Source organism: Serinus canaria, chromosome 10, assembly GCF_022539315.1.
Source record: "Serinus canaria isolate serCan28SL12 chromosome 10, serCan2020, whole genome shotgun sequence".
Taxonomy (NCBI): domain Eukaryota; kingdom Metazoa; phylum Chordata; class Aves; order Passeriformes; family Fringillidae; genus Serinus; species Serinus canaria.
The window spans coordinates 10,284,955-10,311,550 of NC_066324.1; the positions used below are offsets into that span (position 1 = coordinate 10,284,955).

A 26,596-nucleotide genomic window follows, 5' to 3' on the forward strand; every position below is an offset into this window, starting at 1 on the left:
GTGGTTGTTGGATTGTTTGTTTTTTAACACTGTGATAACAATCTTGAATTCTAATGCCAGGTAAGTAAGAGACAAAAGCATAAACCTGTTTTTTGCTGCAAAATTATTTTTGTGGAAGTGGAAACACATTCAAGAGAACACCACGATTCAGAGCAAGGAGAGGGCTAAAGATATTTTCCCATCATGTAACATCTCAGTATCTTTACTCAGAAATAAATTACACTGAGATCAAATTTCAAGTTTGCTGAACAAAAAAATTAATTATTTCTAATTAAACTCAGAATTTTATATCACACCATGTTAATTCTGCAGTCTGCCTTCTTCAGTGTTCATGAGCTGCCTGTGCCCATAAATCCAACACTTGCAGAGAACTATAAAAGACAAGTTGCTACAATTGAACTCAACCAACTGGAGAACATTAAATTAATTTAGGAACAACAGTCAATTAAGAAAAGGAAACAATTTTGTTTGTTTTTTGACAAAGACAAGTTTCAAACTACCTTCAAATTTCCTTGAACTACTGATTCCCCTGACCTCAGAGATGTGACATGAACCAGTCACATCACACACTTCCCTAAGTTAGTCATGAGCTTGCAGTGAGGAAGAGACAAAGACCAGCTTTAGAACCTGAAAAAATTTCCAGGAAATGGGATTGCTTTGATCTGGCATCAGTTCTTATCTCTGTCATCTTATTGCAGCGAGATACACACTAGTGCAATTATTAGCAAAAATTAACTACTATCTACATACTTACTTGAAAAATGCAATCAGGAGATTAACCATGATTATGTACTGTACAAAGAGGTAGACAGCTTGAAGAAATGGGGTCAACCATGTTCCTGGGCCACAGAGATGAGCAACTTTTTCATCAGAATTATTTGCACACACTGTGTTGGGGAAAAAAGACACAGAGAAGACATGTACATCTTTTAGAACTCCCAGCAGGTACAGACACCAAAAAAACCCCACAAAGGTCACTTACATTTTGTATCAACCAACTATGATGCACTGGTTCTGCAGTTTGAAATGTCTCCAGGCATTTAGAACATGGTAGAAAAATACCAGAGACAATTGTTTCTGGCTGATACTATGCTGTAGTCATATTATTGGCTTTCTTAAAAAAGCATAGTACATCACCACAGCCAATATTTTGTCATGATAGCTGTGGGGCAGAATTCCAAAATCTTGCTAGAAATAGCCTTGAGAGAATTTGTGATTATGTAGTTTTTATTCTAAGCCAAACAAGTTTTAGAAAAGAAAATGAAGAAGCAGGTCACACAGTTATACAGCTGTAAGCCACAAAAGGGAGATATTCCATTGAATGGAATCAATGCCAACAGTACTGGGGCTTTCATAAAAGTGGAATTTCATAAGATTTTGATAAGACCTTATCAAAGTAAGTTCTCTCTTTACTTGCTTCATAATTGCAGTATCTTACCATCGATTTCATAGGCATAGACTTCACCAAAAATCATCCAGTATGGATGAAACACAATATCTCTAGCAAGAGTCCAAGAGGGTGCCTCATCAGGATACAGTATTGCCTTCCTGGGAACACCAAAACTAAGTAGCACAAGTGCCATTATCACCACAATGTAAAACATGTTGGCCACCTGTTAACACAAAAAAAGTCAGTTAATCCATAAGGTCATAAATATGATCTCACAACTCTAAAAACTTTTACAGTGACAGGACACACTTGGGAAATTCTATGTATTATATAAGGAAAAGAATCCAGGACACAAATATTTCACTCAGAAAGTTTTGTTATATAATTAAAAAACCCCAAATTTTTCCTGTCCTTTTTTATAATGTATTATTTAGTACCCTTGGCCAAAGGCAACTCAGCATATTTCCCTTTCAACTTGAATACTATTAGGTACACAAGGAAATATTCCTTCATAAAGGTACTCAATAGCTGCACAAAAACCAGTGGTAGTTTTCCAAGGGCAGGAACAGAGAACCTGTCTCTCTTGTAAGAAATCAAAGTGAAAAATAAGCAACTTGATTGCCTTTGTTTTTAAGGAATGAGAGGGTTCAGTTTTGTAAGAACCATTTTACAGAGGGAAGAAACAGAAAAGCCCCTTCCATGTTCATATAGACAGCTTTATAATGGTTTTTAACATGTAGAATAGCTACTGACAGAAGAGATAGGTTATTTAAGTTTAAACAATTTTAGTATTTTTTGTGTGAGATGACAAGAAGCACAATCTATTCCCAGTTTTCCATAGCACAAAAACCATGAAGCTGCTTCAGGACACTAAACTAGTTAAAAGTTTTGACCTTAGAACACAAAGGCTATAAATTTCAGACCTAGAAGGGAAGCTGAATCAAGACATTGATCATATTTATTTAAGTCTCTGACATCTGAGAACAAAACAGGCCAGGGAAGGAAGATTTGCCTTTTTTTACATGCATGTAACAGGGATAGCTCCATAAAGAAGCCTTCTCATCAGTGCCTCTTTTGAAACCCTTTAAGTTATATTCCAGCTGGCTAATTCTGCACACCAAGTTGTTATCCTATTACAGCAGGAAAAGAAACTTCTAACTAAATAAAACTATTAAGAGAAGTTGAAAATGGATGCAGATGGGAAAAAAAAAAAATCAGTAACAAACATAGTACTTACCATTTTCCCAATCATCATAACATAAGGGCCAGCCTGTTGATTTACAGCTAGAAAATCCAGTAATCGCACATACCAAAAAATGATATTGAGACAGTATGTTATTCTTCCAGCAACAAAGATGTAATTTTCTCTGTAAGTGTTTTCTCCAAAATTCCCCTTGGCTCCAAATCTTAGGGCAAACCCGATGAAGAAAGTGACAATGGCAACTGTGTCACTGATATTGAAGTAATCACTGAACCACACTTTGATCTTCTGATTAATCTTCCCAGCCTCTGACATAAAAATCTGTAAAAGAAATGAAGGTCAGGACAGCTCCTATCTATTGCACAGGGACCAACAGTAAAATATGTGAATCACTAGCATTTTTAGACTCGCAAAAATATAATAGCTATTTAAATTGAGAACTCTAAAATGCAGTGTTTTACTGTGTCAGCTTCACTACAAGGACAGGAGGGTTTTGCTCTGTCTAAACAATTTATTAAGGAATTTTGGATTTAGTTGGGGTTTTATTTCTTTTGAGGTAGTTACTGTGATGAAAATGAACCCTATCTGCCTTCAGTTGAGCCTGAGGTACCAGGTAAAGGGACTAACTTCATCTCTCCCATTTAAAAATTATTACAGAACTTCCATAAAGTCTCTGGCTGACCAGGAACATTGTAGCTATGATGGCTCTCCTGTGTCACTAAAGCTTTTTGTTTTGATATCTCAGTCATAGCACAGTGCTAGAGCCTGCCTGACAAATAAATACACATTTTACAAAGCCTCCATCTAGCAACCTATACCAAGCTTTAAGATAAAGCTGTACTCTGGTACTCTGATGCTTGAAGTTTCTTCAGTTTTCCTGTTCACAGAAAAATAGTTTAAAGCATGTTTTAACTGACAAAAAAGGCTAAAATCCCAGATTGTTATGGGCATACCTCACGAATTTTCTCAATTGCTGATGTGAAAATGTAAGCAATAACAATCCACTCCTGGACAGATGGTAATTCTTCCATTTTTACAAGAACCACAAATGTGTAGAGCATGAGGAATCCTAAGTATGCCAACTAAAAAATGAAATAAAACATATACATATAATTACTGAAGGATCCTTCCTTTAAAGATGTACATGGAATCTTTTGATGTGGTATACAATAAAAGCTTTAAGTTGAATTACAAGACTATATTTACTCTCTTTAGCAGACAAGTTATTATTTATAAGGGGATACAAACATTGTCATCCTAGAAAAGGAAAAATAGCTGTAATAAGCTATTTATTGTTAGCAAAGCTTTGCTCTTATTACAGCTATTTTCCCTTAGAACAAATTCTAGGATTTCTATTACAGTGATTGAAATGAAGCTGTGCATGCACTTGAGCCTAATACATGGTTATAGAACTCCTGCTAGCAGCTGATGAAAAGAATTACTCAGAACAGAATTTAAAAACCCCAAACCACAGGGCACAGCATGTGCTTACGAATTTCATAAAATGAAGTATTTCTCATTTTCAGCTCAGCAAGGTAAGGGGTTTTCTGTCTGCTTTTTGGGTAGTGCTTAACATTAACTCAATCACAGCTACATGTTGGAAAAATAACCCAAAAATCTGTGCTACATTTCCAAGTAAAATATACACTACACAGAAAAAAACTCACTGTATTAAACCAAAACTTCACAATTGGAGCATGATAAAATGCATAAAACTTCTGTGTAATTGGGAGTCTTTTAGGCTTTGCTGGAGTCTCCATGTCATGCTTTTCGAAAGCACTGTCCAAGATCCTCACTTCTTTAAAAACCTCCTAAAAAAAAAAAAACCAAAAACTGTTAACTTCCCACACAGAAATACATGCTTTCTAGCACTAAAATAAATACTTTTTTCAAGTCAAAGAAGTGAAATTAAGCGAGGAATATTGTTTTTAATATCTCCCTCTGCTCCACATTACCATAGGTATTTCATCTGCTGCAGTCTGGAAGTTGTTCTCACTGTCATCCATTGCCATTTGATGTGCATCTTGAGACTGAGGAATATGTGACATTTCAGCCTTGGTCTTATATTCCAACAGCAGTATAGCAGGAGGGAGTAGAATACTCAGTATCACCTGGAAAAGATGAAGACTAAGTGTAAACACTTCACAACTACATTAAAACATCAGAATACACCAACACACAGAATAGCCTTTGAAAATGTATTATCTAAATTTCACTTGCTTGCTATTGAGGGGAAAAATGTAGAAAATAATTAGTTGTTATTACTTGTATATCTACCTAAGAGCTTAGGATCACATATACAGAGTGTTTCTTGGCTTGAAGACATAGGAAATGGGAAAAACCAACAAATTCCAAAATTCAAAGCTATTAGAAAGAATGTGCTCCAAGCCTAAAGATGGAGACGTTCTGTTCACACTCTGTTATTTAATCCACTCCCAGGAGCTTTGGAACAGTGCATTGTTAAAGTGTATTTTAAAAGCCTGTACCAGGCTGTGGTTTGTGGGGGGAGAGGGGAGTGGTGTGTGTTTTGTTTGGGCATTTTTTTTTTTTCCATTTATGGTAAAAAAATGAGCTAAGGTACAGATGAAGAGAGTAAGAGAAAGCTATTTACTGTCATTAGCCTGTTACAAAGCAAGCAAGAAAACAGTTAATCAGTTATCAAAGAGGATTTTAGTAGGTCACAAGTTAAATTATGCTTGTAGGTATTTTGTAGGAAAGTTTAATTTCATCTTATTTCTAGCAACAATTAGGTTTCAGAACCCAATTTCTCAAAGAAATATGCAGCTCCCATATTGGTTGAACCGATCTATATCAATTATCTCTGTCTACATCATAATTCATCTATATCACACAAAGGGCACCACTGGAAAACCTGTCCCCGATTTGCCTACCCTTGTTTCATTCTTTGCCCTGTTTTTGCTCAGTTCCTCCAAAACAGGATATTCATAAAGCTTTTTTACATCAAGTCTTATGTGCTCCCTGTAAAAAGCCAAAATGCACAAAACTACAGTCGTACAACAGGTTTTCCATCTGTTAAGGATTGTTACTACTATGTTTTTAGTAGTGGATTAGTATTCACATGATCTCTTTAAGCCTCTGATTAAAGGCTACTTGCCTGGTTTTTGCCTTCTATATTTCTGTACCTTATTTGAAAAGATAATAGAGTGTCAAAAGAAGCGTTTACAACAAATATTCCAGTTTTGATTATGTTATAGGAGACTGGTTTACAGGATTTATTAATAAAAGCTATAGTTGTGAAAGCTTTACACTCACAGCATTTAAACACACACTTTTGTTCCCTGTAAACATGAACTCCATTGATCCTTTCTACATGAATAAACTGCAACAGAGCTTACTTTGTACCACGAATTCTTCCTCATGTTCAGCCTTCCCATCCACATATCCGATAACAACATCTGTGTGCAAGTGTGTGCCACAAAGGGACGGAGCCTTGAGGACACTGCCAGCTTCAGACAAGTGGAGTTGCTCCAGTTTTTAAGTTCATAAGTCAGTAATTTCATAGCCATAGTTTCATCTTGTCGGAAGGACTGCTCTAACAGCTCAACTGCCAGCTGACCAAACTCGCTAAAATGCAGAAAAAAACAACAAAACAAAAGATAGTATCTATAGAAATTACGAGTGAATTTTCTTGCACAAATTCCCAACTTGCATAACTTGAAGGGACTATTATTTGTCCCTTCTGTACAGATACACCATAATTTGTAAGCACAATACATCAATCTGTGACTTCTGTTAAAAACATGTGCATGTTAAAACAGCTATTAAACATGCTCAGAAAATACACAGAAGAAAATGGCACACTGAGTTTCCTTTTAATTTGACTAAAAATCAGGACTTTTAACAACCCTCAAGAAAGAGCAATATCTAATATAAAGCTTCTACTAGAGTTCCACTCAAACCTTTTTGCAAAGCATAATTGTCTTCAAGTGTGCTAACAGAATAATTTGTGTTTTGTTCATAAGCAGCCCACTACTTTTATTGCAGATGTCAGGAAAATATTTTGAACAATGGGAATGCAATTTACTTGGAATACTGTTTCAGTTCTTCTGAAGTATCATCCACAAGGTCACTTTGTTTGGCCTCGTATGCCATGGACCGATAGACTTTGCAGGCCACCAAAGCTTTGGCCATGGACTCCTCTCCGTGCTGCCAGAAGAAAAGAGCCATCTTCTGCCTCTTCATCAGCACCGCCCACAGCAACAGCTCGTTCAGAGGATAAGCAAAACGCCTCGTTTCAGGATCATCTATGTCAACTATTTCATCTTTGGTTCTTTTCTTTTTTCCCTCTTCTGCACCAGTGTCAATCTTTAAAATAAAATCACAAAGTCACATTTTAAGTCGCTATACTTGGTTATTATGTAAATTGAAATTAAATGCTGAGTGATCAAATACCAGATTATAAATAATAATAAAAAGAAAAAAGAAAATTTTTGAGGACTTGAAAAGCAGCTGGAACTTTTGTTCGAAAACTTCAGTTGAGTTCAATTCATTTTAATAACTGTGAGACTGAATTAATTTTAATTATAGATCAAAGAAAAGCTGTAATGAATATACCTACATACAAATTAAAAAATTCATGGAAACTGCTTGTAGTAGTAACATATGGCCAAATCTTTCCCTATCTACCAAGCTATGTGAGTCCCATCTTCATTACTAGAACTCTGTCACAAAGAGAAACTTTTTTGGTCCCTAAGATATCAAGAATTATCCACAAGACTCCTATGCAGAAAGAGAAACACCCTTTACAGAATCCTGTAAAAAAGCTGCAGTTTAGAAACAAGTACAAGAGCAAGGTGGAAATTCCAGCTTTACCTGATCAACGCAATTGCTGCTGCTCACACTCCAGCAGCACTTGGGTCTCCAGCAGGCTCCCCTCTCTCAGCTCCTAGCAATAAACCCCACTGTGCTCCCCTCACAGCCCTTACCTTTGGTTTGTACGGCTGCGCTGTTTTGATGAAATGATTGTGGCGCATTTTTTCTTTCTTGTCTGCCCTGTTACCAAAAGACTCATGGCTTTTACACATCTGAGGAGTGGTACTTGAAGGATTTCGCCCAGATCTCTGCAACAGGGAGAAGGGGCTTGGTTACTGAAACATGGATGAACTTATATAGCAAAACCAGAATTCTCACTGGATATTTAACATGGTTTGTTAGTTGCTTTCATTGCTTTTATGAAGTCACTAAATGGGCAGTAACACTCGTTGGCTAGTGTAGCTTGCACAAGAAGCTAAAATATCTGTATCCCAAGCCCTGGTGAATCTGCATGTGTAGTGTCCTTTCTTCCCCTAGGAGCAGGAAAAGAGGAAATCCCAGAGAAGGAATTAGGATATGCTAGAATAAGGCTGAGGAGAACAAAACCTGTTGTTTGCCCTCAAGCCCAGGACAGATCTCAGCTGCCCTCACAGTCCTTACTACTGCATTCAAAAGAATCAGTTCACTGACAAGAAGAACGAACTGACACGGATTCAATCACTGCACAAAACACAAAGGTTTGGGGTTTGCAGTGGGGACAGAGGGGCTGCTGTTACCCGATTGTTTCCGCTGAGACTGTTGTATATCGCTCGAAAGCGTTTCCTTGTGTAGGTGCACCTGTAGGTTCCTCCCATCAGATATTCAATAACCAGCCCCACATCAATCAGGTTGATTTTATATCCTGGAGGAAGATTTCCCTAGGAATACAAAAGGTATTTTTACTTTTTCCATGTATAATATTAAACTTGCTTAGAGCGTTTCTACATGTTTTATCACAGCTCTAAATATTAATTTTTTTTAAAAAGAGGCCTTTCATGATAAAAAAACCCTCCAACATAAAACCCAAAAAAGCATCTACATCACTCAGCAGTTATTATTTTTAAAGAAAGACAAGGTTATACCTTTTCTACATTAACTCCCCTAACAGAACAGATACTCTTTCCATTGGTGGGGGAGGCACTGGGGGTTTTTTGTCTATTTTTTAACAGCCAAAATTTCTCCATGCTGGAAGCATCGGCTTTCAATCCCTCCAAGGAGGAAAACAATCAAAAGAAAGATGAAAGACAACACTCTTTGGGTTTAACATCTTTTAGGCAACAGGGCACCAAGCATAGAACAGAAATATTGAAAACTACTGAAATGTCTGCAGAGGTAGCTTAATACTTAAAATTCAATTAATAAACTGCAGATCATACTGATAGTTAAATACAAGAAATTAACCAAAAATAACTGGTAGTTTGACAGATGTTGTCATGGAGAGCATACCTGTTTGACGTCCCGAACAAGATGAAAGAGTGTTGGGTTGGTTGGGCCTTGTTTCTTTACAACAAAAGAAAGGGAAAATTTGGATTACAAATTAGCACGCAACAGCAGCACCATAAGAGGTTAATTTTAAAAACTAATTTAAAATATTAAAATATAATAAAATATAAATAAATGTAATAAATAAACTTCTAAAGGAGGCTTCTCTACAGAGCTTTATTAGCTAAAGAATTAATTATTTTTTCTTTTTTTGTCAAAGCAGGTACTGAAACTGTTAACACCAACCTTAGCCATATTTGTGTACTAATCACATCAGCTAATTTTTGGTGGAAGGCTCTTTGTTCTGTCTTTGGATACTGGTATCAAAATTACCTCGGAATTCTTAGATCAACATCGACAGTAACAACATTTTTCTAAGTAATAATTATAACCATGCAGGTTGACAAATTGAACTCTTCCTAGAATTATTATGATGTTAACTGCTACAGACAGAATCCATCCAATGAAGCCCTATAGATCTCAGATTCTGGGCACAAGTTTCACCCACATGACTTTCTCTTTCTTCCCCACTGTGTTTTGCACACTCTGTGTGTCCACAACAGAGCTGCAATTTTCCCTTTAGTGTCTATCCCTATCACTACACACAGATGAACACCCTGCTGACAGGCAATTCTGGTGCTGCTGGGGCTGCGCACAGCAGCCAACAGCATCCACTTCCCAACTCCAACCTCATGCCCAGGAGCCTTCCCTACCAACACCCCACAACCTCCAGACTGCTGCACATGAGCCAGGACACAACTGGCTGAGCAACTAAAAGACTGCTCTAAATGCAGCTTAAAAAGCAATCATTTACTTACTGTGTTATAAAGTTCTTCCAGCCTGGGAATTGTAAGAAATTTGTGCATGCTTACTCCATTTTCAATCAGAAGTTTCACAAATGCAACTCTGTCCATCACAAGGGCATCCAGCATAGCCTGTTCAAGGGAACCAACCTACAACAAATAAGCAAAAAGGTGGAGCCTCGAGAGAGCCAGCAAAAAAGTGAACTTAGATACTGTATCAACTTCCTTCATTTAGAGGGCTGGAAAAACCTTACAGGTCTATACAGATGTAATCCTCTGTTCAGAATATACCCTGAACTTCACACAACTACAGATGGGAGAATGGCCTGAAGATTTGAACTGCTCTGTAGGTACTGCCTACTGAGACAGTGGGACTAAGGAGACATTTGGTTTAATATAATCGAGGTGTTCTCATAGGCTGATGTTGGATAAAACAAAAAAAGACATAAAATTTCTAAAGCACATTTGCTTCAAAGATGTCAGAACCATCATGGCAATGGACAAGCCTTACACAGTATGTACTTCTGAATGCACACTCAGTAGGCTCATGTTTTATTTTTACACTACTAGGGAGAAAAGGCAAGAGCCACCAGGTAGTTCTTAAACTTATTTTCAAACTACAAAAACCAGACATTTTGACCCTCCCTCCAAAGACACTGCAGTGCTGCCAATAGTGCATTTTACAAGATGCTTCTTTAGAACTTTCTAGGGCCATGCAGCTGTAATGAAGAAAGAGCATCTGACTAACATGAATTCAGCCTCCACCTTTCAGAATGTGTTTTCTCTGCTAGTTATTCTGAACAATTAGCATATTTCTATAATTTTTGCACCATTTTCAAATACAGCAAAACAGCTTTAAGGCTATGCAGTACACCCAAATTACTGTCTCAAAATAAATGTGTCAATATTCCAAAGTGTCTGTCTACAAAAGTCAAGATTCATCCTCTACAGTAAATTGTGCTTCTCTCTATTAGGATTTATCATTCTGTTTAATCCAGACCATTACATACCAGCCATTGTTGCCCATAAACAAAAACGTGATTTTTGGCTATGTCAACTCTGTCCCATGCAAGTGTAAGAACAAGCTGGTCAAATGCAGATGCATTCGTGCCTTAAGAAGCAAACACAATGAACAAAATTCAAAATTAATTATAATATAGGATAATAAACATTCTTGCTTCCTAAAAAGGCTAAATCAAGCAATCTACCACAAAATTCTGCTGTATATGTCATCATTTACGCCATGTTATAGCATTATACAATGAGAACACAGATATTTATTTGTTTAAAAACTTACAATTCCTATTGGTATTTTATAAATAATCCATCACATAAACACTAATCAATAATAGCTGGATGTTCCAAATGATCTTAAAAAAATTTAAGCATCTCACCTTTTAACAATGCTGTAAGTATTGCAACATCAATGTCCTGATGCTCATCTGACCCAATATGAAATACTGTAATCTGTCCAAAATGGCAAAATGGGGAAAAAAATTTAAAGGTTATTTTCAGGCAAAGGCTTCAGTCTTAAATCTTTTTCAATTCCTGACATAAAAGACACCTCATCTTCAATGCAACTTGAAGCCTGTCTATGTTCAATTCAAACTTTTAGTTTAGCATTCTGTTTTGTTTTCCTAGGTGGCAATATTCAATTAATTTGAACTTCTTTTCCTCCTATGATTACAATTCCCTGCTCTCTATAACACGGTATCCTGTTTACCTCTCCAGTCCATTACAGATCATGAGATTAACCTGCCAGCAGACACAGTTTGCTGAATAAGGCATTTTTTTTATCTCAGAACAGCACAATGTGATGTTCAAATGAGACACCAGTCCCTGAACTCAGGCTACACATTACCTCTATAAAGTGGTTTTGCTTTAAGCGTGCAGTGATACTACACCTTTACTAGCAGTCTTAACTAAAAGATCCAATAAAAGAAAAAAAATCATATCATATATCCACAAATGCATGCACATTGCACAGAAAAGTTTATGGCAAAATCTACTTACAAGCTCTTTTTTTTTCATGCATTCCAACAGTGTCTGAAACAAATGAACTGCTTCACTTTGACCAAAGTTAAATGTCTTTTTGATGGTTGAAATGATTTCAGGCTCAGCACCCTCAGGAACATTCCTGAGATTGAAACAAACAAACAGAAAACAATTGTTTTAGATGAACAGTAATAACAACAATGCATTTAATTAGTTTCAACATGTCCGTTCAAAGTCCTGCTATCGATAAGCTCATTACCGTTGCTGTGGCAAAACCTTGGGTAACCTTTAGAAAGAACTACAAGTTACTTAACCTACAATTCTATACTACTGCCTCCTAAAAGTAACTCAACTCTCCCTCCCTTTTCTTCCCATATGCAGTCCTGAGATATTCTCAACCAGAAGATTTTGGCACAAAATAATAAGTAGTCACTCATCTGAGTCAGACACATTTGTGATCTTAGCCTGAAAAAAGCTGTTTGGTTTGCAGCTACATTAGATCCCTGCCTCCCAAGGTTCAGAGGCAGCCCGTACAACTAGGACCAAGTGTGTTTAAGGATTTATAAAAGCCTGAGAGTTAACTAGAAATCACCAAGTACTGTGGAGCCCAAGCACATCCCTTTTATTATTCAAAGCTAGACTCAGAACAGGCAAGTGTTTTCTGCAATAAACAGAAAAAGCATTTGTACAGATTCAGGAAGAAATGGTCTCAAGACTCATCTGTGGATGAGAGACATACACAGATGCCATGGGTCTGTACATCTTGTCATTTATCTGTGTATGACAAGAACTGTCTAGACACAATCCTGCACCATGTGCTCTGGGATGACCCACTGTGGTCCCTTCCAACCTGACCCGTTCAGTGGTTCTGTCCAGTCTGGCTCTGCTGGCACTTACCCCCCCTCCTCTGTCTGCTTGTGAACATAGGCCAGGATGTCTGCAGCTCTGCCAGTTCCTTCACACACCACCACGGGCACTGGAGGGCTCTCCTGAAGGAAGTCTAGAACTGTGAGGATGACATTGGGGCCACCTTCAAACACAAGGGCCACCACAGGCACACCTTGGCCAATTCCTGGAAAATGGCAAAGATAAAACCCAGACAATGCTGTAAGCGTACAGTTAACACGAAGGCCAGTTTTACATATTTAATAAATCAGGTTTGGCCTTTCTGTTGAATCTACATTAAAATACTGTCTGACAGACATTAACTGGGGGTAATGCACAGTTTCAAGCACTTTATGTCCTGGGCTAGGACACAAGCACTGCCAAGCTGGCCAATACAGCAGGATACAATCTACAAAACAGAAGAGATTCCTCACAGAAACATTCATGAACTAATGCAGAAAACTGAAGAGGTTTTTTTTTTTGAATCTCCTCTTCCAACTTCCCCCAATAATTTCCAAAGGTGACAACACATATACAGTTTGAACACAGGTACAGGGGAACCCTCTACTGATGGGAAATATTGCAAGAGCATTCCTGGAAGGGTCAAAGTACCTGTGTTGCTCCACAACTGGGAAAACACCATACTGCAAACTCTGAAACTGCCAGTGTCAAAACCATTAATTAATCAGACCAATCAGGACTTGGTGACAACACCATTAATTAATCAGACCAATCAGAATTTGGTGACAAGACCTGAAGTGACTTAGATTTGTTTTTACAAAGTAAATAGACAACTTCATTCATAAAGGATTCCTCTGTGGTCCCAGAGAAATCATAAATCTACCAGCAACAACTAGGGTCCAGAGCAGCTGCTGAAATTCGCAATTTTAGACTTCAAGTATAAACAAAAGTTTTAATTTATTTTATTTTGTCATTCAGATGTTTGGGGCAAACACCTTTTTCATTAAGCCCTCAGGCATCAGAATTACTTACTTGCATGGATCCGTTGCAAATTAATAGTTTTTTCCAGTTCTCTTCGCAGTTTAACTTCTGCTCCATACTTTCCAACTGTTCCATCATCCACCAGAATGAAATGGGAATGGAGGTTATTTAGGACGTTTAGTTTACTTAATGGATTTAACAAGGTCTGATATGGAGCAACCACCTAAGTGCAAGCACACAACAATGTCTTTTACTTGCAAAGATTCACACTTGTTTCTGTGAAACTTAACTAGACACAAGAACTGGTGGCTCAACAAGAAGCACTGGCACATGTAAGGAAGCACTGACACATATAAGCATGCCTCTGATCAGGATACACCAACAGCTGCAGCTCTGAACTTGGTGCAGGGAAGCAGATAATTGTATCACTAAAGGATGCTGTTCTGAAGGGTAACAAAGATCCTTTGAAAACGTATCTTTGGGGAAAATTTGTGACTTCTCTGGCAAACAGCAGCACTGAAGAGTCCAAATCAAAATTTTTCAACTTATTATCCTCTCTAAATGTGAATTCTCTGTAATACTTTAGCATATTTGTTATTTGATTCAATAGTATCAGTGGGGGAGGAAAAAGGATTGTACTTAAGAACAAGCTCCTCCTGTAGCACATTTGCATTTTGCAACTTGTTTACAGTAACGATCTTGCATAAGGCACAGATGTCAGTGTATCTTCATAGTAAAGCAAGTATTCCAATGATGCAAAGCAAGGGAAAAACATGCTTGAGCAGATGTGTCAAAAGTAAATGAGGTAAATCATTATTTCAGTTAGGTAATTCCTCCTTACATCTCTTCCAACAAGGTCGTTTCTGTTTTCAATCACTCCCCACGGAGCAATGCCAATAGTGCAAATCTTTCGAGATGATCTGGAAGCGTGTTCTCTTAGAGCATCACCAACATGTTTTGCAACACCTGTTCGTGCATAAAAAAGATTCCAGTGCATTGAATGGCACATCTTACTAAGAATACAAGTATTTATTTAGGTGTTTAGCCGTTTTATTTAGATAATCAGGCCGTTAAGGACCTGGAAACTTACTGACACACTACCAAAGAAAAGGCACCATGCTATATCTACTAGGAGGAAACAAAGTCATTCAACAAAACAAATATTAGCCCAGCAAGAAATATAGAGTTTCCAGTACATTTCTTTTTAATCACATTACACTCTTCCTTGTTTCAAAAGCAAAACCCAGAAAACAATCAAACAAAAAAAAAAAAACCCAAAAAAACAAACAACAACAAAAAAAACCAACAAAGCCCAAAACCCAGCCCCTCTATATCTTATTTCTCTTTTCAATACAAAATAGTATCCCACTTTCAAATATATATGTTCAAAAGGTATTATTTTAATTTCATTTGACCAAACTCATTCAAATTTCTTTGGTTTAAGATGTAGCAATGCATCCATCCATTAAATCTTTTGGCTCTTACAAAACTGCAATAGAGCTAATGCTAATTGTGCACCATCTTTGCTAGTTCCTTACCTGTGTTCACTCCTCCAGTTATAATCCAGGCCCCTGTGGTCACTGCAGCTTTGATAAGACCTTTGCCAAGCAACTGTTTGATGCGTGGGTGAAGTTCAAATTTCTGCATGCCCCCATGGACAGATATTACAAGTTTTGGCAACTCCATCTGCCATTCTTTGAGCATAAGTTGCAGAATAGCTTCAGGCTTAGTGTCATATGACAATCGCACATACTGCAGGCACAAGAACAGAGGTAAAAGGTTCAAGTGTGTAAAAAGAGGAACCAGGATGTATTTCAGGATATATCATCCTACTATGGAAACTATAATTTACTTTCTCAAACCACAGCAGATGCAATAAATGAACAAGCTTCCTTTATATCCTCTGTAGTCCAGATGTGACAGTTTTGAAAGCAAGTTTTGGAAAGGAAACAACTACAGAAATATCATGGTACTCCATCCTACTGGCAAAGTGACCTAGGAAATGACTCTATGAAAGCACAAGATGATCTCTAAAGTAGATGAAATTCAGAACTATCTATAAAAGCTCTGCCATCTGCTGGGAGAGGCTTTTGTGTCTCCTGCAAAGAGTTTTACAATTGCTTGGTTTTCCTTCCCTGTTCCTGGTGGGAAGGAAATCTACATTTTTCAACAGAAAACTTCAAAACTGGCACCTTTCTAACACTCTATGTTTAACAGCATAAGATTAAGTAGATGGCTGATCAGCTACAATGCTGCCACATCTTCAGTATGAGCTATTGAATAGATGGGGACAGCAGGCAGAAATTGAACCCTTTCTGAATAAAATTTAAATAACAAAACAACACTACTCCTTTAAATTGGTTTGAGTAACCCCACTTGCACTCTGCAGAAGGAAGCAGAAACGAGAGTGGGCAGCCTGGCGTTTCTGTGCTCCTAGAAACGGGCTCACAGCAATTTTAAGCTACACTAGGTACAAAGGAACCCATACACTGCTATTAAGAACATGAAAGAACTGTGCCAAGGGCCCTTCTCACACAGAGATGATCTGACCTGGAGCACTGGACTGTCCCTGGGGCTTCTGCCAGCTGCAGAAAGAACACAGCTCCCTCACTCAAGCACTTTGGTCTGACCACAGAAGTCACGCTGTACAAGCACTCCCTGTAGCCTGTAACTGCTTTAAATAAGCTTTAAATAATTTCTACCACAACTAGAAATCTTTTACAAATAGAAATTAGAAAGAATTCAAATCACAACAAAAATCCTAGAATAGAAGACGGCACTGGTTTGTCACAATAGAAGTATTAATATTTTCAACCTTCAATTTCAGAAGTTGAATTAAGCATTCAGCAGCAACATGGTGAGAGGAAGAAAAAAAGAAACAACAAAATATCATACATGCCTTAGCCCTGTAAGAATGAGAGCCACCTTGAAAGTTGATGACACCATAAGCATCAGTAGAGGTCTGTTCTGTGTGTTTTTCCACGGACCATTCTTCTATTTCCTGATTGTAGTTTTCACCCAGCTTCACATCCGAGTATTTCATAGCCAGACTGGCAGTGAAACAAGCATGTTGTCTGACCAAGCGGCCACAGCAGCACCTGCACCCACACAGGGACAATGCTTTGGTAAATACTGCCAGTGCAGGAGACAATTCCCTTTATCAATAGCAGCAACAGAAGAGATTTAGAAAGCAAAGATTCTAGACATTACATAAAACTCTTTTTCAGAGTGAGCCTTGTTGTCATAAATATTTACAGCAATAGTCAATTACAATACATATTATTATGCAAAATACTGAAGCTCACTGAGGCAGCAAGCTGGAGGCCAGGAGAAATTACTTCTTTGAAGCCAAGTAATTTATATAACATTTATAAATCTGTGACCTACTTATTGCAGACAGTTCTTTAAACATTAGTTATATTTATTTTATATCTACCTTTCACCTACTTGTCACTCATAATATTGATCAAAACTTTTGAAAACCCTATTATGAAAGCACTTAATGAGAAAATATTCATAAATATTGTAATTACAAAGACCTTTTTACCTGACAAGTTGCTGACAAATCTGACATCCTGGAAGGCATCTGTAAGAAATATTTAAAGATATGACTAAAGTTCTCACATAATTCACACAGTGAGCAATTCACCAACAACCATAGGCCATTCTTAGAAACTGAAGGACAAATTGTGGTGGGAAAGTTGTAAAGTCCATTGTAAGCTACAAATAGCTTAAACTGAAAGGGCAAGTGTTGAAGACCATTCTGTTCCTTGTTAAATGCTCTGGAAATTTTAACAGCTTCCTAATTACTTTGTTTGCATTTGCCAATTTTCCATGTGCTGCAATTGTGGCTATAAATTCTTAAAGCTTCTCATGTCACATGATTTCAAGGAATGTGGTGAATTATTTACAATAATTTGAAAATTCTACAGCATTTAGTTCCTTTTCTGTTTATAAACAAAATACTTAAATGAAAAACCATAACTTGCCCCAGTATAACAAAAGAGATTTATAAGTGTTTTTTAAGGAAAAGAGTGAAATAGAAGTTTTCTCAACATCAGAAAAGGGTTTTCAGCTGCTGTCACTTATATGAAGCTTAAGAAAAAATGGTGATCTGAAATCCATAATTACAATATTAATATTACAGGGGGATAAAACTGCCTTAAAAACACCAATGTAAAATCTATTTCCAACTTGCCTTTATTTTACTTGTGACACAAGTGTCATGACTATGCATATCAAACCCAATCATTGCAGGAACTCTTAAATTATACCTGTAACACCTGGTGAAAGTCAGCTAGATATACACTAGAGTTATCACTAACTTGCTTGATTTCACACCTCTAATTTAAGATAAGGTAAAACCAGGATATGAGATATGCTAAATATTCTTAGCCTCAGCCTCCCCTCTAGAAATACATTTCCCCATTTTTCAGCCTAGTTTTTTCCTTTAAGAACTTAAGTATGAAAAATTTTTCCACATCACATGAAATCTGAACAGTTCCCATTTATCTGTTTTCCCTAGAGGCAAGTATTTCTTCAGCCTTTTTTTTTTTTTTTTGGATAATTTTTTTCCCACCCCAATTCTTGGTTTTCATTATTCTTCTATGAATTCTTCACCCCTTTTTTCTACACTGTCAGCTTGATTTTCACACTTCACCCTACACTTACAATGATGTTTTTTAAATTCCAGTAGAGGACATCTCTATGGGACTCTCTGACTTCAGAAATCTCTTTTTCACACCCCCCTCACTATAAATAGATCACAGCCATCAGTAGGAGGAGTGGTAAGAAGGAGCAAAGGGAACAGGAGGTTTTTGGAGACTTCCTCAATGCCAAAGTCCTTTCAGAAAAAGAAAATCCAGTTCACAGAGCAACAATGTCCAGTCAGAAAAAGCACAAACCCAAGACAGTATTTCATACAAAAAACCAGTCCAACACTCAAGGAAATACTGACTTTTTTAATATTAAAGAGCAGCAATGAGTTGTTGCATAATTTCTCATTTACCTGTGGGGGTCTTTTGAACTCGGTATAATATACACACACTCCCTCTTCGTGAAAGTATTTTCTATCCAGGATTTCTGGGACTGAAAAACAAAGAATTTAACAGTATTATAAAATACAAATCACATACCTTTGCAATGAAAAAAGCTTTTTAAGGAAACGAGCTAGAATATGAGGGGTTTGCTCTCTCAAAAACTAACAAAACCATGTATGACCTTACCAAAGCACCTCACACATCTCTACAAAAGTTGAGACAACCAGAATCATTATGTAATTTATACACAAATCATTTAAAATTAGAAGTAATATTTTTCAAGGCTAACATTCAAATAGCAAAACTTTTAATACATAAATAAATACGTACCCCAAAAAAGACCCCATAAACAATTTTAACATACGCTGTTACCCAATCTTGCTAAGAAAAAAAAAGTCAGATAAAATATTAAAAAATTACCTGCACCAAACTGAGATAATACTATTTTATCTATTTCTCTCTTTAATGAAGTAAAATTTTAATCTTGAAATTGTGGGTAAGGAAGCTTTCTAACAATACTGGCAATCTTTTCAACTAGCAATAAATAGGTCAAAACCTTTTTTTCTTCATCAAGACACTTTTCATTCCAGTAAATAAAATGAATTGGGATCTCTGAACTGTGTTCTATGGTTAAATTTGAAACATGTTCTGAAACATGAAATTAAGGATGTTCACTACTTCAAATGTTTACTATTCTAATCACTGGACATTTCTTCCAGTTGCTTTAAACAACCACATGAACATTATCTCACATAATAATCTTAAGTTAGCTGCTAAACAACATCATAATGGGTAATGTCTATGTCACATTTCAGCAACACATTGGCAAAGACATTCTGACAGGACTTTTAGAAATTAAAAACATGAAAAAATCTTGGAATGCTAATTTGCATCTTATGCAACAACACTTTAAATCCTTACTGAGATGACATTAAAATTACTTCCTTGCTAACAGCAACGTGCTACATTTACATTTTACCTTTAGAAAAATTTGAAAAATTTCACACTGTTTTATTTTAAAAGAAGGGTAAAAAGACTGATGGATATTATTCACAGGTATCTAGTCAGGTCTGCGGAAGTGATGAAGAAATTAAGATTTTTTTTTTTTAGATTATAAAAGAAGTTTAAGCAAAGATGGATGCATTTTTCACTCACTGCAACTTCAACATCAGTATAAGATAATACAGAGACATTATTACAAGTAAGAATGTACCAGGTAGTTTTAATAAAGACCCCCAGAAAACTCCTCCTGAACTGCTCACCCTCTTTCAAAACATTTCCCAGATTCAGCAATCTTTCCTAGATTGTTCATCATGATCACCTCCCAATATTTTGCTTTGATGATGAATTTATCAAGACAAACAGCAACAAACTGCTGCTTCAGATTCTGTGTTCACATTAAGAAGGTCTTTACTCTTCCAAGGAGGAGGGAAAGTTGCAGAGTAAAGGCAGAAAGAAAGGGGAAAAGATGCACAATCCGCAGCTAGAAGGAGAAAAGATGCACAATCCACAGTAAAGAATCATGGAAGGAAAAGCAGGACAACAGAATGAGCACTCACACAGTGCATTTCACATTTAAACTAATCCTTTACACACCTGGAATAAATTAAATACCCAAGGTCATAATTTGCTACTGTCCTAGCTCATTTCCCTACAGACAGGAATGAATGCTGTAGCAAAGGAGAAGGAAGGCCTAGCAAGGGAAAAGCAGGATATTAAACATTATATGCAAACACAGTGTTAGGGAGGGTTCCATATCACCATTCTATTTATGGCCCTTTTCCCTCTTTTTTGTTTTTTGGGGATTTTTGGGTGTGTTTTCTTTTCACTCTCCTTTGAAGCAGAACCAAGTGACTGACCCCTAAGAGGCTTGTGAAACAAAGAGATCTCTTCCTCTGCTGTCCTCAGAATCAATCTCTAATCTTTTAGCAGCATCTCCTCAGTTCTTTAACAAGGAAAGTGTACCATCCACCACAGAGCAGCATTTCCTAGGACACCTTTGCCTTACAAGAGCTGGGCATAAAACAGCTCCTCTTGTCTACCTTTATCAGATGATTAGCACTGCTACAAAAATAACCTTGGTGTATGTGTATATGTACATTTATACATATATCACACTAAATGTGTATTTTAATATATAGTTAAGTAGCCCAAATTTTTAGCTCATTGTTAAGGGGTTTTTTTAAGCACTATTAAGCTTTAGCCTTTGTGAGACAGATCCCAGTTCTGGAAGCTACTTTCTCTTGCCTGAGTCCCCACTGTTTACATGGGAATCTTTGTATTTTATTTCTTAAAACTGAGCATTACTTTACCACTGCAGCAGTTTAAGCTTAACTCTGCAGATCCTGCAGAATATAAAAAGATACAGAAGAGTAATTTAATACTTAGATGTTTCAGCCAGCTGGCTAAAACCACACCTTGAAGCAAGAGATCAGAGGCAGAACATGCTAGATGTTAAAATCCAAAGAATATAAACCACAAGCGATTGCGTCAATTGCTCCATGCAATATTGTTTTATTATTGAGTGGTGATCAAAGCTGGGGACAAGGAACACTGGCTCACAATGTGCAACAACACTTTTCATAATAATAATAATAATAAACATAATAAACACTTCCCAAAAACAGAAAAAAATAAAAACAAAGCCCCCAAAATAAAACAACTAACCATTTATCAATTTTTCTCTTAAAGAACACAGTTTTAACCCCTTATCAAGGATTTCTCTCAATTTTTCAACAGTACAACTATTGACACATCACTACTATTTTATCAGTCACCCCAAGTCAGTTATTTCTGTAGAAGAAGCTCTGTAATGTTATTAAAATATACTTGAAACGTCTTGGTAAAATTTGACTCCCTCTAGAAACATGCCTGTATGTTAATTAATCTTTATTGCAGAAGATTTTATACAGAATTTTTTACCCACAAATGGGTAAAAACCACATTAAAAATGCAGGAAGTATTGCCTTCCATGTAAAGAAGAACAATTATTACATAATCTTCCTGTGATGACCAGAAAAAGGAAGATGCTATGAGGACACTGATAAGTATAAATTAGTTGTAGCAGTTACCTCTAAGAAATGCTTCTCACCAGCTAAAGATTAAGTTAAAACAGGAGATGCAGTCTGAAGTCAAAAATCAATAAGCAAGTTACAGGCTGTTTAAGAAAAATTGCCTACTCTTATTAAAGCTTTTTCATCATCTGAACAGGATACACAACTCCACCCCCAAACTGTTTCCAGTAAGAAGCAGCTCCTGCTGCTCCAAGTGCTCTGTTTTCCCAGTGTATTTTTAGAAGATGCACTTTACACCATGGTTATGGGGAACATGGGTCAGGAGCCTTTTAGCAAAAGGCACAAGCAGCACCAACATTGAGAGATCTACTTTTCAACTCTTTACTTACTTTCTTTTCAAAATTGCATCTTGTGGGGAAAAAACCAACTTAGCTTCCCATATTCTTTCCTATGCATTCTCAGCCTCTCAAGCTAAATGAAATTTAGGAGTTACAAGAAAAATTGTAATACAATTTATATTATTCCAGAACTACCTTCACTTTTCAGGTGAATCTGAAAACTTCACCACATTAAGACCTCACAGCTGGCAGGATCTTGTCTATACACATAAAAATTCTTAACTTTTACCTTTTTGGAAGAGGTACTACAGTAACTACTACTAACTCCTCATCCCAAAGAGGCCAGCAAGGCTTTTGCACAGATTTTAAGCTGTAGGTTTCACAAGATACCTCATTCTGCATGTACTGATTTCTGAGCAAAGTTCACTGTGTCTTTCAGTAGTTCTGAAAGAACATCAAGAAGCAGAAATCACATAGATGTGTTTCAATCATCTAGAACAGCTATACTCACTCTGGGATCATGATTAGAATAAATATGTCACACTATTTTAAATAAATATGTCCTCTCTCAACAGTATCACAAATACTGAAAGAATTCTAATTGCTATTTGAGGCAAAACTTACACAGGTACTTGCTGAACTACAAACTCAAGAGAACATGCCCAATTATTTCCAACTTCTGGAAGTATCTAAATGCCAAGATAATCCCATGGCCTTTTGTAACAGGTGGACGTTTTACCACAGTCATTTTATTTTTAACTCTATTTGACACAGCAGTAGCATTAGCACTCCGAAGCTCCAATAACAGAGATCATTTAAGAGTACCTGCTCAAGATCTATGTTATCTTTACTGAAATTCACACTACATAACTTTATCAAGTCTCTTTACAGAATGAAATTTTTACCACAAATTATAAATACAGGTTTTGTATATAGCAGGCGAAAAATAGAAAATTTTAAAAAAGGAGAAAATATCCCTGAAATAAAGTATGAGATCAGGTCTCAGAAATAACAAACAACCCCCTACCTCTCTCCTCCCTTCCGCTCATGTGTTTTTAAGAGCCTCTCATTTAACATATTAAAAAATGAAGACAATTAAGTTCTAGCAATTGATACACAGCAATATGGCAAAGCCTTATCAAGCTCTTGTGGAATTCTCAAAGTTTATTCAACAGGTTTGGTCTGAATTATTTTCTCTATAGAAAGTAAGCCTGCCTGCTCGGCAAGACCTCAAAATGACTTTCATGATTTTCAAATAACAAATATGGCAGGTATAAATAATATTTGTAGCTGGCAATCCTGAACTTCTTCATGCACAAAGGGATCCTAGCTTATTTTTTCCTACTCTTTTGTGATACTGTATACTTTTGTAAGATAATAAGTTACAATATTGTAACAATATTTGTCACAAAACTAAAATTTAACTTTTCCCAACTATATTGCCCTGTAGCCTGCAACAGTGCATACCAACCCAGCAGTTCTCCTGACAGTTTTTCAATAAAGCTCCCCACTGAAACAGCAAAGTGACCTGAATTAATAAATAATTTGCTAAACCATGACCTTTTTGGAGGGCTGGTAATGGGGATTTCAGTTACTGATAGCATAGATTGAGCTTCAAATTTAGAAATCATATCACTTTCTACACAGTCTCATATTTCATCTTTCAAATCTGTTTACACCATATGGCAGTTCAATACACGCAATACTTTCTCAAGGAAAAGATACGCCAATTTTATTTATCCTTTATTTAAAAACTAATATAGACTCTATAGTCTTTCTCCACTGCCTCAAATTTTCCAAAACGTTTATTTTCCATCTGGACAGAAGAAAATACAGGAAAGTTTTCAGTTTCAAGCCTGAAAACAAGAAGGCACAGTGGAAACTATGTGCAGCAGGAACAGTCGTGCTAGCACTGCCGCAGAGCAGTCCTATCTGTCTAGGTCACTTATAGCCAACCAGATACATTTCAAAACATTTCTAAGAGACATACTGTACTAACAATGTCCTTTATCTTGTCTATTCAAGGAATTGTCCACTGACATTGTTCCAGCTTGAAGTTACTGCTTCTTATGTAACTATACATACCACACCGCTCTTCGTGACTTACCAGAGGATCTCTTATCTGAGAAACCCACTCCATTATCCAAACACGTGCTACACCATGGGACTGACCTGTGATCCCTGCCCAGACAACCAGCCCTAGCCAGGCACTGGGCTCCTGCAGCTATAGCTGAAAGGCAGAAATTCCAGACAAACCTCTATCTTACTGCTTTTATGCTAGATACATTGAATAAAGCCAAACAAAGCCAAACAGTCCTGATGAATACAATATTCAATTACGTTAATGCACATCAAGTAGTTTGTAATTAAGAAAGTTTCTTGTGGGAAGAGGAGCCATAAAAAAAATGCACCAAATGAAGTTTCAAGTATGTATTAATAATGTTGCAGAGCCTCCTCTACATCAATAACTCACTGAAAAGATTTCTAAGTAGTGCTTCAAATCCTTAAGGCAGTAAGAACCACACTCCATGTAAAGCACCTGGACTTGGTTTTAGGACAAATTAACTGAATTACACTGTAAATGTGCACCCCAGGATGAGCTGAGTAACTAAGCCATTGTGTATGGGCTGCAGAGCTAGCTGAAAGACAGTTACATCTATCTACCAAAGAAAATACTTTTATATTACAAAAAATATAAAAAGAAAATACATTTTTTATGTAATAATATAAAATAAAACACATTTTGTATTTAAAATACCAGCAGAGCACATCTCAGTTCCTCAAGGAAATATTTATCACTTGAGGAAACTCTTCAAAACTTCAGCTAACTAAGCAAATAAACAGATGGAAGGAAAAAAAAGTTAGGCACTTTAATGCCATATATTTGCTACTACTTGTTTTAAACTCTTGGCTCTGTCAAACCCCAGGCATTTAATTTACTGTCTCTCCCTTCAATTTAAAGTTACATATTTCTATAATTTTAGTTTGGGGGTTTTTGTTTTCTTTTTTAAAAGAGGGGGGAGAAAACAAAGCATTTAGGCAGCTAGTATTATGAACTATATTTAAAAGACTCTGTGACACAGAAGAACAGTGCTGTCTGTCCAGACCAGGCACAACACACACAGAGCACCTACACAACTTGTTCCTGAGTCAGTACCTACAGTATCAGTCAACATCAATTTTTTGTACTAACTTCCATAGAAAGTATGGATATGTGCAATACTCAAAAGACAGGCTCAGACATTATCTCAATGCCAGAAGATATTTCTGCAGTGCTTTAACGTATCCCTGTGAAGTATGTCACTCTGAATGACAAGGACTGTGCTGCAATCTTAACTGTTTAACACACCACAAATGAGAATTTTTGCAAGGATGTTTTACCTGCTGCATCAGGATTACTTATTAGTCTAAAGCCAGCTTCATTTACAAGAAGAGTTGGTTCTTTTCTTTTTTCCCCCCAAATGCACTGAAGCATCTCCTGTCCCAGAATGTGCCCAGCTCAGACAGACAGACAGACCCATCATACACGAAAGGGGTCTCAGCTATGCTGAAGGTCCTGTTCTGAACAGAACAGCTCACCAGGCTTCACTGGACTCCTAAGAAAGCAAACAGCTCCCATTTCTGGAGTGAAAAACTTTCTAGTGAAAATACTGCTACAGTCCTGAAAATAGATGGCTTGACAGCAAAAAAAAAAATTACATTAACTAAAAACTGCTGAAGCAAGCAAGGAAATAGGGCAGTCAGAGAAAGCCCTCTGTCAATCCTGCACATGGGAAGCAGATCTCAAGTGAGCCAGAGAGCAAAGATAAGAATCTCCCTCTCAAAGGCTCCCTTAATGCTGAGAACAAACCTCCAACAATCCTATTTTTTATTAAACAGTTCAGGAGATTTGCTCTGAACAGATTTCACAGCAATCCAGGTCTGTAAACAGAGCAGCTATTGTTTTATCAAGTTCTTCTCTGATGTAATGAAGCCACCACAGAACTCCCTGAATCCACGTGCAGTTTTGGATGCAAAGGGTAATCAGGATTTGTCAAAAGGGATTTTTACAGCTCTCTCAAACTTGATGAAAATTATTCCAATCTGCTATTTGGAGAACAGGCTGGTTTTGAGAGAATTATTTCACTGTAAAATTACAAAGCACATAATTCAGTTGTTTAGAGATTTTTTTTTTCCTGCAGATTCCTTTAATTAAGAATACCCTAAATTCATGAACAGAATTTAGCTTTACGAAGTGGTGCCTTTTAACCCTGATGCAACAGAATAGAATCCACAGACCTAATATTATTAGTACATATTTATTACATTCAAACTCAACCAACTTTACCCATATTGCTGGGAAAGTTTTCCTCTAACTGCAATACAGGTCTTTCAGTGGCAAACTCTGCGTAAATGGAGCATATTTTAAAATAAATAAATTTATTTACATAACAGGTTGATGTCTGTTCTGCATTTAGACCGGCCATAAAATTACTCCTCTTTTTCAGAAAGTATTATATTTGAAAACACACCATCCACACAAGGCATAAAATAAACATTAATATGCACCTAGAAATATTTCACAACTGACTCTACAGTATGAGATAGCTCAGGTCACTATGGAATGAACCATCAGTTGATTTCAGAAGACAATCACCCACTGGTGTAATTTCAAACTGGGTTTTCTCAGCTGATGTAACAATAAACACCTTCAGG

General features: G+C 36.8%; 1 protein-coding gene across 1 annotated transcript in view; it reads right to left on the reverse strand.

The window, feature by feature from the left end:
• The window catches only part of TRPM7 (transient receptor potential cation channel subfamily M member 7), a 52,623-nt gene that overhangs the window by 13,775 nt on the left and 12,252 nt on the right, over positions 1-26,596 (reverse strand). Inside the window, exons 2-23 of the mRNA XM_018913884.3 lie at positions 18,519-18,598; positions 17,058-17,096; positions 16,410-16,608; positions 15,049-15,262; positions 14,352-14,476; positions 13,562-13,733; positions 12,581-12,755; positions 11,702-11,825; positions 11,083-11,155; positions 10,699-10,799; positions 9,704-9,838; positions 8,850-8,903; positions 8,141-8,281; positions 7,538-7,672; positions 6,637-6,917; positions 5,948-6,176; positions 4,547-4,702; positions 4,259-4,402; positions 3,545-3,673; positions 2,628-2,912; positions 1,439-1,613; positions 755-887 (exon numbers count right to left, since the gene is read on the reverse strand). Of these exons, the coding sequence (XP_018769429.2) occupies positions 755-887; positions 1,439-1,613; positions 2,628-2,912; positions 3,545-3,673; positions 4,259-4,402; positions 4,547-4,702; positions 5,948-6,176; positions 6,637-6,917; positions 7,538-7,672; positions 8,141-8,281; positions 8,850-8,903; positions 9,704-9,838; positions 10,699-10,799; positions 11,083-11,155; positions 11,702-11,825; positions 12,581-12,755; positions 13,562-13,733; positions 14,352-14,476; positions 15,049-15,262; positions 16,410-16,608; positions 17,058-17,096; positions 18,519-18,598 (3,299 nt within the window). The remainder of the gene's footprint in view (positions 1-754; positions 888-1,438; positions 1,614-2,627; positions 2,913-3,544; positions 3,674-4,258; positions 4,403-4,546; positions 4,703-5,947; positions 6,177-6,636; positions 6,918-7,537; positions 7,673-8,140; positions 8,282-8,849; positions 8,904-9,703; positions 9,839-10,698; positions 10,800-11,082; positions 11,156-11,701; positions 11,826-12,580; positions 12,756-13,561; positions 13,734-14,351; positions 14,477-15,048; positions 15,263-16,409; positions 16,609-17,057; positions 17,097-18,518; positions 18,599-26,596) is intronic.